Source organism: Mastigoproctus giganteus, chromosome 13 (assembly GCF_048544385.1).
Source record: "Mastigoproctus giganteus isolate SK-2022 chromosome 13, ASM4854438v1, whole genome shotgun sequence".
Classification (NCBI taxonomy): Eukaryota; Metazoa; Arthropoda; class Arachnida; order Uropygi; family Thelyphonidae; genus Mastigoproctus; species Mastigoproctus giganteus.
Window position 1 is genome coordinate 7281433 of NC_143587.1, and position 14523 is coordinate 7295955.

The window sequence follows — 14523 nt, forward strand, 5'->3', positions numbered from 1 at the left end:
AATGGTCAGGGTATGACCACCACATATCCCCGGAGCAATATGGCCTTAGTTGCTAATGCTCCTAAAAACCAAATAACAAACAAACAACAATTATTTTTAATTATTAGCACAACTGTACAGACATACAGTGGGTCCAGTAAAAAGCGTGTCTATATAAATAGATGAAAATTGTGAAAATTCCAGGGAAATTTGCAGTAATGATTAAAAAAAAAGACCATATATACATGGTGGTTATAATTAAAATGTATCAGGATTCAGGTGGCCAACCATAATATGCCTACAGATGAACTTTGGATTACCTTTGTGTCTAAATTAAAGGTATCAAATTCAGATATTTTCATGGGTTGCCTAATAAGTGTTTGCAACCCATGTTTTCATGGGTTGCACAACACTTATTGGGTGCTTGTGGCCCACAGTTGGCAAACAGCATGCCAGTGACATTATTGAGAGAAAAATATTAACATTTTACATATTTTACCTTTGTGCTAAAATATGCCATCAGGTGTCATTTACCATTATTTTCATATAGATTTAAAGATGTTAACCTGTGAAAGTTGATAACACTTGGTGTGCCACAGCAAACATCTAAGGATTGCACACCACTAGCATATGCAGTAAGTAATGCCAGGATGTACAGGGGCAACATGCAGACACTATGCAAAATAAATCTTGTGACATGCTTAGTGCCACATCTTATATGAAATTACAGCCATTGTCATAAGTAAAAGTCACTGTCTTGGCTGCACTTCAGGCATCTGCTTTAAAAAAAAAAAATTGAAGTGGATCCTCTTTTCCAGAGTAATAGTTTTGCATAGGGCAGTAATTTATATGTTAGTGAATTACACATTTACAAATGAATATGCATACAGTATTTGATACATACCAATATTATGATTACAGTAATACCCCGACTTACGCGAACTCGGAGTTACGCGGTTCTTGATTTTTTTCGTTTGGCAACGCTGCCGCCCACTATCTTCAAGGTCGTTTTTCATATGTTATCGATATACGGTGCGACGGCGGAGAATGAGAGCGAAAGATGAACAAAATTCAACTTTGCTGCTTTTATGTTTTTTATATCAGTGAAGGGGAAACACATTTCACCATAATAACGTAAAAACCAACACAATTCCAGCTATCGGTATAATCGCAAATGCAATTAGATCGAGTTTACTACCAGTTTATAACAGATTTCACTAGCAGAAACGCAACTGGATTTTTATTGTTTTATGGTAGTAACCCCTAGAAATGTGAGGTGTTAATAGTGTATCTCTGCCTTTATGGTGTTGTTTATTCAGTTGCTACATGCGCGCAGCTTTGTTTATGCGTATCAAGCGTGCCTCCTCGTTTTGTAATTGTGCTTTATTCCCTAAAAATGAGTAAAATACTTAATTAAAAGGTGTGAAAAGGAAGCGTCCTGGTGAAGACACTGCAGATTCAGAGAGAAAAAGAAAAGCAGTTATCGATAAACAGAGGCGGACTGGGTCAAAAATTCTTACCCGGGAAAATTTATAGTGGCCTCATACTATGGTTTATGGCCAAAATCATACTGGCCCACCGGGGTTTCCCCGGTAAGGCTTATGGCCAGTCCACCTCTGTCGATAGAGAAAAAATATGAAATTGTGAAACGCTTTGAGTGAATTGAAAGACCATGTGATATGCTACAGGCACGTGCTACAGGCCTAAATGAAGCAACGGCGAAAAGCACATGACAATTGCAAACTTGACAGGTTGAAAATTGAAAAGGGCTCAATTGTAAAGGGCTTAAAAATTTTAGAAAACATAGACTCCAACGAAGAACGCGTTATAGCTACAAAGCAAGGAATAAAAAAATTATTAGCTTGCTACGAAGAAATTCTGCGTGAAAAAAAGAACGCGCTGTGTCGTCAGACGAATTTGTTAGATTTTATGAAGCCATCGACATCGAAATAACTTTTTTACGTAAGTCATTTGTTTTTTTTTAATACATATTTTGTATTAATATGTATAAAGAACTGCAATTTTATTAATATTTTTCTTCTAAACTAGTGTTTTTGTTAGTCCTTGGTCCCAATTAAGCAAAATTTATATGTATTTATATGCAAAGTTGTACCCCGACTTACGCGAATTCGACTTACGCGATTTTCGTCGGACCCACCTATCGCGTAACTTCGGGTATTACTGTATATGGAAAATATCATGAGACAGTTTGTTATATAATTGTAAATTTATTAATAGAACTAAAATGAGAGAGGGGGCTGCAATTTTAAAGCTTTTTCTTTCAAAAATATAACTCATAATATATACATACAGTTTAAAGAGGTTCTTTAAATTCTCTGAAGTAATTATAATTATTTTCTTATAGGATGCACATGAATTTCTCTGTCAAGTTCTGGATCAATTGAAAGAAGAGGTAGATAAAATTATCACAAATTTTAAATCCTCATGTGAAGCCATGTATAAGAAAAATCTTGTTGTTCAGAACTTTCGATTCGAGCTCATGAATTCCTATATGTGTGACGAGTAAGTCTGATTTTGTAATTTATTTACTAATTGTGATGATATTGTATATTTAATCCTTAACTTTTGTAAAGATAATTCAACTAAGTTACATTCTTCTTGTAAGCTTAAGTTCAGTAGTAATGAATTTTGGTAACAGCATTTAGTTGTTAAAGTATCTGTTTTGTTAATTTAAATTACCATAATATTTTGTAAGTTTAATTTTTACTTTGTAGTGATCACTACCAGATATACACTTTGAATATTTCATCTGAGAATATTTTCTTGATGAACTCAGATTGGGTGTGGTCATAGATGATTCATGTACAAGCCATGATTTCATCAGCTGTATAGCCTCTGGCATGTATACCAAGGTCAATCTAGTAGATAATCCTAGCTCTCTGGCAATTCTTTTCTGTGTTCCTGATGTTGGATAGTATACCAATATCAAATAAAAACTTGGTGGGATGGCCTAGAGAAAAATAAAAGTGGAGACTTGTCAGAGGCTCAGGTGACATGTTAGGTGATACATCTCTGAATTCCAGAATAGATTAGTCAAGTGCATATTGTTCTGGTTCAAGAGGATTTAGTTTAAGGTATTCCTTGAGTGGCATGGTGCATAAGTAAACTGTGTTGTCTGAAGATAAGATAAAACGCTCAAACCTAGTGTATAATTAAGTTTTTTCCAAATTGGAAATATGTACGTAATGGAGTCAGACATTTCATGGTGTTTTCTTACCATTTCTTCATTGACTACAAAGACACTAACTAAGGATTATTATTGTGGAATCCTTAAAAGGTTCAGTAAATCAGACTTGGATCTAATTCGAGGAATTTTGTTTTAAGGTTAATTTTATATAAATAAATGACAATAATACATAAGCACTTACGAGCTGTTTTTGCAATATTACCATCACAAATGGTCACTTAGGTCAAAACAACTTGTTGATTTGTTTCTGGGTGAAACGTACAATGAATGCTGCTTATTGTGATCACATTTGGTTTATGAAAATTGATAACAGTAAGTGGCTGATAACATTAATGGGGGATTTTTTTTTTTTTTTTGATGAAATATTAAAAGTTGTTTGTCTTACCAATCTTTATTTATTGTCGAGTACATTATATATATGTACTCTAGATACATAATTACAATATAAACACATATCAACCGATTTCAGTGTTGAAATTTAAAAAAATATATATATATACAAATTAAAAAAAAAAATCAATGTGTGCAAAAACATAAACATACCAACCTATTTAAAAAATTTTATTTCTTCACTGTTAAATTTTCAGTACATTCTTGTAATCTAACAATTTGTCGTCATCACTTTTCCCTCCTTAAGTTCTAATGAACTCCTTAACACTTCAGAAGATTTCCTAATTTCTCTGGTTGTTGGCATAACCCTCTGAACCTCTATCTTCGTTATCAGAATTTTCCTTGTTCTCTGTGTCAGGTTTATCTGGTATAATTCCATTGACTACATCCTTTACTGATTGTCAATTTGAAGACTTTCATCAATATTTACCTGCTCGTTGAAATTTTGTGTAATATGAAATGAATTACTGTTGTGCTCTGTTGCAAACAGTTTTTGATTCTTTGTTTAGAAATTAAATTCCAAGCACTAGCTGTCATATGCACTACATCTAATAAGTTAATTCTTTTTGCTATATCCTTAGTTTGGCATCATTGCTTTCTCCAGTTTTTGCAATAATTTATCGTTGTATTGCACTTCTGTACAATGTTTTGAAAACCTTTTTGATTCCTTGCTTCAAAGGTTGCACTATGGATGTTGTATTCGCTGGAATAAATACTAGTTTTATGTTCAACTGCACATTTGGGTGAGCTGTACAATTACCTAAAGTGATTGCAATTTTTTTTTTACTGACTTGCAATAATTCTCTGTCCCATTCCTTCAGAAAGCCAACAATTTTTTTTGACCCTGTGGACAGATTTTTTTGTCTGTGTGAAGACACGTGGATGTTCACTTCCCCCAATTACAAACAGCTTTTATTTTTTATTGTGCCTGTCGTATTGCATGTAAGAAGTACAGTTCTGCATTTTTTTTCTTTTTTTTTTTCCCAGTGAATGTTCATTTTGAATAATAAAGTATGCTCAGGCATTGCTCTTAAATGAACACAAGTTTTCATCAGTGTTGAAAACACAGTCAGGACTAAATTCTTTCTATAAATTAGATAAGACATTTTCCACCTATTTTTGTGCTGAACCTGTCTGAGTGATTTTTTTTTCCCTTGAAGTTTTTTATGCACGGTGTTGTCTTTCCATCCACTCGCTCAGGCTGTAGGCTAAAAATTGCTTACACTGAGTTTATTTGCATATTCCTTTGCCATTTTGCATACGATATTTCTACTGATAGGAGCATTTTTTAATCTTGCATTTGTGAACCATCTCAGAAGCACTTCCACATTTTTATTCTTTCCACATCTTTTTCTTTTCCTCTTCAGATTGTCATTATCAGTCACACCTAATGTTTGATTTTCTATCCTTTAAAAGTTTACACAAAAGAGTGTGAAACACCAGGTTTCAATGCAGCTGCTCTCTGACTACACATAGGTAAGGCAACATAAGCACTTAAAATTTTGTTCTTTTCAATCACTTAAATCTCTACACCTCCATGACATTCTGTTCTAAGAAAAAATAAATCATGTTTCAATTCTCAACGGATGTCAAGTGCACACTAAACTCGAGTCTATTCATGGAGAGCAGACACAGTGGATACAGTACTGCACATACACACTGCGAGAACATGTGATCAAGAGGTGAAGGTGATTCTTGCACTAATTCTATTAGAATGAGCAGTAGCCTGGAGGGTGGGGTGCATGGACTGATGGCAGTCATCATGAAAAAAATAAATACAAGGGCTGTGCTAGGGTAACTAAGAATAAGAATAGGTGCATGTACACCAATTCTAGATAGTAAATAAATATGATGAATTTGAAGTGCTGCTCAAGACACAAAAGGCAGATATTGTTGGAATATCAGAAACGTGGTGTCGCACTATATCTGTGCAATATCCACACTCTGCACTATAAGACAGGAAGGGAGGAGGGTTAATGCTGTTAGTTAAGAAACATAAAATCTAAGGAAGTGCATCCAGTTGACATAGATGGACAGTGCCAATGTTGAGCCAGTTTGGTGTGACATAAGCACTGGGAAAGCAAAAATAATAGTAGGAGTGTGTTATAGGCCTAATGACTCTAATAAGTACAACAAACAATTGTACAGAGAAATAGTGGGCCAGTAAATCAGAATGTCTTATAATTTAACTTCCAAGATATTTACTGAAACGTGTGGGTTGGTCACTCACACACTGGTAAGACTTTTGTGGATTTATTGGATGATTGTTTTCTGCAGCAGCATGCTGAAGAGGCAACCAGAAAGGGTAATATTCTTTATCTGGTTATCGGCAGTGATTATTCATGCATTAAGAATCTGCAGATAAAGGAACTACTAGGTGGCAGTGATCACAGTGTACTGATGTGGGATTTACTTAAAGATATAATTACCATCAGGGATAAAGGCAATGGTTTTTGCTTTTGTAAAGGTGACTACAGTGGGCTCAGACAGTTTTTTTTTTAAATTCTGTATAGTGGATTGAACTGATGATGCCACCAACAGCAAATACTAAGTGGGAAGCATTCAAGGAATTAATCGTGAAAGCTACTAGGCTTTTCATACCGATTAAGAAATATTGTTCAAGGTTTAGGCCTAAATGGATGTCAGATGAACTAATGAGACTCGTGGCAGAGAAGAAAAAGGCACGGGATGTATATAAATTATCAGGCGACACAGAAGCCTATGGCAGATATAAGCTAGTCAGTACTCAAGTCACAAAGGGGGTTAGTTAGGCAAAGGCAGATTACGAGAAATCTTTGGCAAAGGATGCTAGGAAAAACAGTAAGAGCTTCTTTACTTATATAAATTCTACAAGGAAGGGGAAATATCAGATTTGTCCACTGATATCGATGGTTTGACTGTTGATGATTGTGCTAAGATAGATGACAACTGAATGATATTTTGCATCTACATTCACATATGAGGAATTATTAAGGTTTGAAAATGGCAGAAGGTTATCAAATTGTAGCAGGATACTTAATGATTTTGTAATAACTGAGAGCAAAGTGGAGGAGAAATTGTTGAAGTTAAACATAAGAAAGACACCTGGGGGCTAATGGAATCTATTCAGTTATATTAAAGGAGGTGGCAAAGGAACTAAGCAAACCCTTAGCCATAATTATGAGAGCATCTTTGGACTTAGGGGAAGTCTCCACGGACTGGAGATGTACAAATGTATCCCCAATCCACAAAGGGGGATCTAAGGGTGACACGAATAATTACAGACCAGTTAGTTTAACTTCTGTTCCAGGGAAGATAATGGAGTTGCATGTTAAAGATGCACTGTATGATCATCTCGACAAGACTGCAGTAATAATTCAGACACAGCATGGGTTTGTTAAGGGAAAGTCTTGTCTGACAAATTTGATTGGATACTAAGATGTGGTTACAAAGGAACTAGATGCAAAAAAATAATTTTGATATGATATACTTGGATTTCGGGAAAGATTTTGACACTGTTCTGCATAGAAGATTACTGTACAAATTGGAGCAGTATGGTATTAAGGGCAAGTTGCTACAATGAATAAAAGGGTGGTTTAGTGGGAGAAGGCAGAGTGGTAATTAATGGGTGCTGCTCTTCATACACTAATGTTATTAGTGGAGTCCCACAGTGTTCGGTCCACTGTTTTGTATATTTATCAATGATATTGAAGAAGTGATATCAGGCTTAGCTTTGAAGTTTGTAGATGATACAAACGTTGGCAGGGTTGTTAATGGCAATGTGCTATTGCAACAGGATCTAGAAAATTTGGGCAGATGGGCTGAGAAGTGGCAACTGAAGTTTAACGTTGACAAATGCAAAGTACTTCACATGGGTAGAAGTAACTCTAGAGGAACATACCAACCGTGTGGCATGTTGTGGGGTATTGTCTATGATATACAGCAGGGGCGGCCAACAAGTCGATTGCAGCTTTAATTTCAGTTAAATACATACTGAATACTGTATACTGAGTATATCTTGTGTTCGAAACAGAGACCTTACTTTTTGATGCATTTACATTGGTTTTGGCAGCTGACTCTTGAATAAAATGGCAAAATCATCGTGATTACATCACTAAGTACTTTTTACATAACATAATCCATATTATTTTATTTACTGGTACTTATGCATTTTTTAGGTCGATTAATTCAATTAAGTGGTATTTTACTATAGGTATTAGTGTGTATAGGCTATCTTAAGTCTGTTTGCCTATAAACGTTAAGTTAATGTAAACATATTAAAATTACTATGAAGCAATCAATACTAAATGATAATGTGCAATGCAATTTTTGAAAAAACATTCCATCACATGGCCATCAATCACTACTGCATCGGGGGAATTGAGCGGATCGATAACCTGTCTGAAGGAATGACCCATACCTACCCGTTTCTGTTATCCCCATACAAGTTTTGCCATTCATTATTTCGCTAATGTATATATAAGTGATAAACACGGGCATTAATTAACTTTTTGCATTGTTATTTTTAGACAACTTAGTTTAAAAATGGTTCATAGCGTTTTCAACGAATGTATAGGGGTTGACGTTAGGGTAAAAGCTGCCATACATACATTCGAATGTATGGCAGCTTTTATATGATGCCTGCTGTAGTTGGTGGGTATTTTATTTTTGATGAGAGTTTTTATGAGTTTTTGAATAGCTTCTGTGGTACTTTTTATATTATTGCATATGTGTATCAACCTGTTTGTTTGATTTTTGATGGTATTTCCATGGATGTGTTTAGCTATGTTGCTCTCCCAGTGGATAAACTTTATTGCCGTGAAGTTGAAATAGTCTCTCTTATCATAGTGTTGCGTGTGGACATTGTCTTGGGTGATGGTGATTTCGCTGTTGAGGTAGTAAGCTTGCAGGTTGCTATCCGGGTTTGTGCGTTCAATATTTAGGTCTGTAGGGTAAATTTCCTGGGCTAATGTGCCGAAATTGTCGTGGTTGATTACCAGGATGTCATCGATATATCTGTAAAAGGTAATATTTTCTTTGATGTCTTTCAAAGTGATGCAGGTAAAGGTTAGCTATGGAGCAAGAACTGCTAGATCCCATAGCTTACCCCCCCCCCCACTTCTGTATTTTGTCTCCCAAACAAAAATTTGTCTCCCTTCATTTTGTCTCCCAAACAAAAATTTAACAAATATAGAACATTGGCCGAAAAGTATTGATCAAAAAAAAAAGGAAAAAAAAAAAATATATATATATATATACATACACAGTGGAACTTGTATTTAACGAATTTCTCTATATTACAAATTTTTTCGCAAAACATTGCACCTTGAAACGAAATTACATGTAAAATTAACCCCATATAACGAAGTGTTAGTCTCTCTATAACGAATTTTTAAAAAAATTAGTAAAAGCATTTTTGAAGATTTTCAAGCATTTACTGCTAAACAGCCGCTCAAATATACTGCCTCCTTCCCTCCGAAATTTCGCATTAGCATCTGGAATTAAATAATCATCCTTTTAGTGAACACTTGTGGCCGTTGATGCCTGTAGGAGGGTCTTTGTTTCATTTTTGTTACAGTTATTAAACCAAATGGGTTTTCTTAAAAGTGGTCGTAAACTTTACAATAAATAGGGTAGATTTGTAAATTGATGTTGGCTCAGGGGAAAGTGAAATTCGCTGCGGTAAACCTTTAGCATGCTGCGGCGGCGGCAATACATAGAATGCTACCATAGTCGGTTTTTAGTAACGCCTACTGAGTGACATTTGCTTCTCACCTCGACTGTACCACGTGACCTTCATGTCAATCATTATATGATATGTCTGTTCTCATCTAACTGGACCCCCAATAGATGGTTTTCATGAATTTTTTTTTTTCTGAAAAGTAACATACAGCATGCGTTAATCATAAATTTTCTTTCGTGTATACATGAATGAAAGCAGAATAAAAGAAATTCACAAAGTCGTATATTTCTTCAAAGTGAAAAGTGAGTGATACTGTTGAATTGGCAAGCAGACATCATTGATGTCTGCTTGCCAATTCAGAGAAGCACAGAAAAGTTTATGGTGTATGTATTGGCAAGAGCTGCAGTCCAGTAATTTTTACAATTGCGAAAACAATGTCGAAGAGAAAGTGTTTAAGTATTAATGATAAAGCAAAGATTGTTATGATATTGACCAGGGTTTTAGAAAAAAGATGTTGCGGAGAAATATGGCATATCTGTAAGCAGTTTATCTATGATTTTAAAAAAATTGAGAATCAATTTTAAATGCAATTGAAGGAGGAACAGACAAGAAGCGAATTAAGTTGTGTATATACAAAGATGTTGATAAAGCTGTTCTAAAATGGGTGCAAATGATACATGAAAAGAATATCCCAATATCGGGCCTAATAATTAAGCAACAAGCTCTGAAATTTGCACAGTTCCTTGCAATTAAATTCTGTTGCAGAATTTAATGCGAGCAATGGGTGGCTAGATAAATTTAAGAAGCGCCACAGAATTGTGGAAAAGGTTATTTGTGGAGAAAGTGTTAATGTAAGCGAAGAAGATTGCAACAGTTGGAGGAACAATACCTTAAAGAAGATTTTGGAAGAATATGAGCGTAAGGATGTTTCTAACGCTGACGAAATGGGTTTATTCTTTAAATGTTTACCGAATAGAACACTTGCTTTTAAGGATGATAAATGTTTTGGCGGAAAACAAAGCAAAGAAAGAATCACTGTGCTAGTCGGAGCAAATATGACAGGAAGTGAAAAATTAAGACTTTTAGTCGTCGGAATATCAAAAAACCCAAGATGTTTTAGAGGCACAAAATCTTTGGAAGTTGACTACACCTTTAATAAAAAAACATGGATGACAAGTGATATTTTTGAATAATGGATATTAAAACTAGACAAGCGTATAACAAAAAAAAAAAAGGAAAATCGTGTTGGTAACTGACAACTGTCTGGCACATCCTGCCAATATTTCCGCCAAACTTAAAAGTGCGAAGTTGTTTTTACCACCAAACGTAACGTCAAAACTCCAGCCAGTGGACCAAGGCATTATTAAAAATTTTTAATTTCATTATCGAAAGAGAATAATAATGAAGATTGTCAATGCATTTTCAGAAAATAGAAACTTGGAGGTTACAGTTAACCTTAGAGATTGCATCTCTGAACTGGCAAAAGTTTGGACAAACGATGTCACTGAATACACTATTCAAAATTGTTTTTCGAAAGCGGGATTTGCATTGAATACAGAAGTCGAACAACGACTGGACGAACAAGATGAACTGCCCCTTTCACAACTGAAAAACTTTTGGACATTATTAGAATCTTCTGGAAACATCGAAAATGAAATAACAATGGATAGTTATGTTTATGTAGATCCCAGCAGAACATCCAAATGAAGATGAAATACTGCTGAACAGCGTTAGACGCAACCGTGATCACGAAGAAATTAACGATGACGCTGAAGAGACGCATCAGAAAAACCCGTAGAAAAGCCAACTTGCGAAGAAATGATTAACGCTTTTAAAACGGTTCGTATGGGTCTACAGTTTTGTGAAAATGTTCCTGATAATGTTTTTAATGCGCTGAACAAATGCGAGGTTTTCTTTGAGAATAAGACAGTTTTAATTGTACTGTGCAAACGAAAATTACAGATTTTTTTTAATTTGCGATATTTACAGGCGAAAATTGTGTAAACGTAATTTAAATATGTTTTTGAAATAAAATACATTAAAAGTAAAGGTAGATTCATTTTCATTTTCTAATTAGATAACAATTTCTCTATAACAAATTTTTTCGCCGGATTTATCAAATTCGTTATAGGGAAGTTCGACTGTATATATATATATATATATATATATATTTTTTTTTTTTTTTTGATCACTACTTTTAGGCCAATGTTCTATATTTGTTAAATTTTTGTTTTGGACAATATTGCATTTATGCGGCGTTAATGCTATTGTAGGATGAACATTTAAACATTATACATGCATTGATGTATTAGGTCGAGATCCCGATAGATTATGCTTTGTGGGTGGTGGTTTTTTTTTTTTTTTTTTTTTGTTGGCGGGAAGTATTACCTGTAATTTAGGCCTAACTGGTTAGCGGTAGTTCTACTAGCAGTTGTTGGATCGCCTATGGTCCCATGTTATAGATTTAAAGTGGTCCAGGTTGATGGTGACACACCCTGGGCCGCGATCGTCGTTCGCAATCCCGAACTGACTGTCACCAAAATCACTGATCTGTGTACTAGCTGGGCTGTGTGTGCCCATGTAATTTCACCACTGGGGCAATTCTACTTAGTTTCGATATACTGTCGACCGGGGGAAGATATTCTTCCTGCCACCCGATATCTACAGACCATCCAGCTACAAATGCCAAATGCTAAACTCATTATAGGGGCTGATGTTAACTGCAGGTCCCCAGCCTGGCACAGCCGAACTCAAAATCACAGAGGAAATAGAAATGGCCAACGTCTTGAGGACTACTTGTCTAACAGCAACCTGGTCATTCTAAACAAACCTAACTGCCTGCCAACTTTCTCCAGTACCCTGTGGGAAGCTACAATAGATATCACCTTAGCCTCAAGCTCCATTGCTCAGCACCTTGCTTCCTGGACAGTCCGTGAGGACTGGACCACCTCTGACCACAGGGTACTAACCTTCCAACTACACCGTTCACTAGTCACACAACCAACCAACCGAACTCAACAAAGAAGATATGCCCTGAATAAGGCTGACTGGAACCTTTTTAAGGAGGAATTGACCAGTGCAGCCAGCCGCTTCAATCCTAGCGGCCTCAGCCCAGACCAGCATCAATGTGCAATTACACAGCTCGTCAGTAATGCTGCAAACAAGGCTATCAAAAAGAAGAGATTCACACCTGGTGCTGTCCCCTGGTGGTCACCTGAACTCCAGGCTCTTAGACGCGAAGTCATTTACCGACGAAAACGCTATCAACGTGCAAGAAGAACATGGCCTCCAGAAGAAACAGAGGCTTTACTGCAGCAATATCGAGTGACCAGGAACCAGTATACCACAACAATAAAACAGCGCAAAAGGCGCTCATGGGAAGCCCTGGTAAGCACTGAAGGGAACGCCGATCCCTGGGGGATTGTGTACAAAGTGACCACTAACAAGCTTCCCAGAGGCGAGGTCGTATCAACCACAAAATTACCGAACGGACTGTATACCGGATCGTGGCAAGATACTATCAATAATATTTTAGACGCTACATTTCAGCAGCCTGCTGACCCACACACACCGGAACAGCTACAGCTCTGCATGGAAAATGAAACATATCACACAACTGCAATTGAAGAACCCTTCACCACAACCGAGCTCAACTTAGCTGCATCTAGAATCAGAAACAAGAAGGCTCCGGGCAGAGACATGCTCGATCCAGAAATCGTCCAGAAGGCCATTGAACTTATTCCCACTACAATACTCAACCTGTTAAACCACTGTCTCCACCAAGGATTCTTCCCCACACAATGGAGGACTGCAATCCTTAGACTTATATTGAAGAATGCAACCAAACCACATGATCTGCCACAATCTTACCGGCCCATTGCACTGCTGCCAGTCTTCAGCAAACTTCTCGAAAGGATGATCTCCCATAGAATAGAAGCCCACTACAATGACGCTGGTCTCTCCTCACCTAAGCAGTACGGTTTCCGGAAAGGACGCTCCACGATTGATGCACTGGAAACAATCATTGAAGCTGCTACCAACTGCAACTCCAAATACTTTCTACTAATCTCCTTTGACTTTGCTGGTGCCTTCGATTCCCTCTGGTGGCCCAGCGTCCTGGGCAGACTCCGAAGAGCGCATGTCCCAGAAAACTTATATAGATGCATCAAGACCTATCTCCAGGACCGGCGAGTTGTCGTGTCTGCTCCCCACTGCAGTGTCTCCAGACCAGTCTTCAGGGGATGCCCTCAGGGATCTGTCCTGGGGCCTCTCCTCTGGAATCTGGTGCTGGATGATTTCCTGAACACCAAACTCAACAATGTACAAACCCAGGCCTATGCAGATGACCTGGTCATGCTCTTTTCTGCCAATAACAGAACCCAACTAGAAGCAACTGCCAACCAGGCCATCTCCACCCTTCAAGCTTGGGCAGAGCATAACAACCTAAAGATCTCCCCAGAGAAAACCAATTCGATCCTACTAAAAGGCACCCTTGATTTGAGAAGACCACCCCAAATCAAGGTCAATGGTGTTACAGTAAAACTAAAAACAGAGCTTAAATATCTAGGTTTGATCTTAGACAAAAACCTTTCCTTCACTCCTCATCTAGACCAACTCAGGATTAAGATCAGGAAGTATGCTGCCCAAGTCTCAAGAGTTGCCCGGAAGGACTGGGGCTTAAAGAAGAGAACGCTGTCACTCTTCTATAAGGCAGTTTTCATCCCGGTTATCACCTATGCTTCTGGAGTCTGGTACAAGAAGGCCAATACCGTAGTAAACAGATCGCGCCTAGGAACTATCCAGCGCTCTCTTCTCCTTCTATTCTCGCGTGCTTGTCGCACTGTCAGCACCCATGCGCTACAGGTCCTCACTGGATCTCTTCCACTGGACCTGGAGATTGTTCGTCATGGGTTGCTCTACCAAATAGCCAAAGGAAGAGCAGTTACTTGTGCAGGTTTCACCACTGACCCAGCAAATAATAGAAACGCTGAAAAGATGAGACTTAATGAACATCTAACAGACACCTGGCAAGAAAGATGGCAGACATCAACTAAAGGCGCTGTCACCAAAAGATTCCTCCCTGATGTCAGGGCCTTCTACCCCCTCACACCTGTCTGGTTTTCACCAGGACTCTATGCTACCTACCTCCTCACTGGACATGGCTCCTTCCAGAAAAAACTACATGACTTCAGAATTTCAGACTCACCCCGCTGCCACTGTGGAGAGGATCAGACGTGGGAGCACCTTGCCCACAGCTGTGAAATCTACGAGGACTTCAGGAGGA

At 37.4% G+C, this 14523-nt stretch overlaps 1 protein-coding gene across 1 annotated transcript in view; it reads left to right on the forward strand.

Moving 5' to 3' along the window:
• The window catches only part of LOC150075743 (uncharacterized), a 158248-nt gene that overhangs the window by 95093 nt on the left and 48632 nt on the right, over nt 1–14523 (forward strand). Inside the window, exon 10 of the mRNA XM_090387866.1 lies at nt 2345–2502. Coding sequence (XP_090243992.1) covers nt 2345–2502 — 158 coding nt within the window. The remainder of the gene's footprint in view (nt 1–2344; nt 2503–14523) is intronic.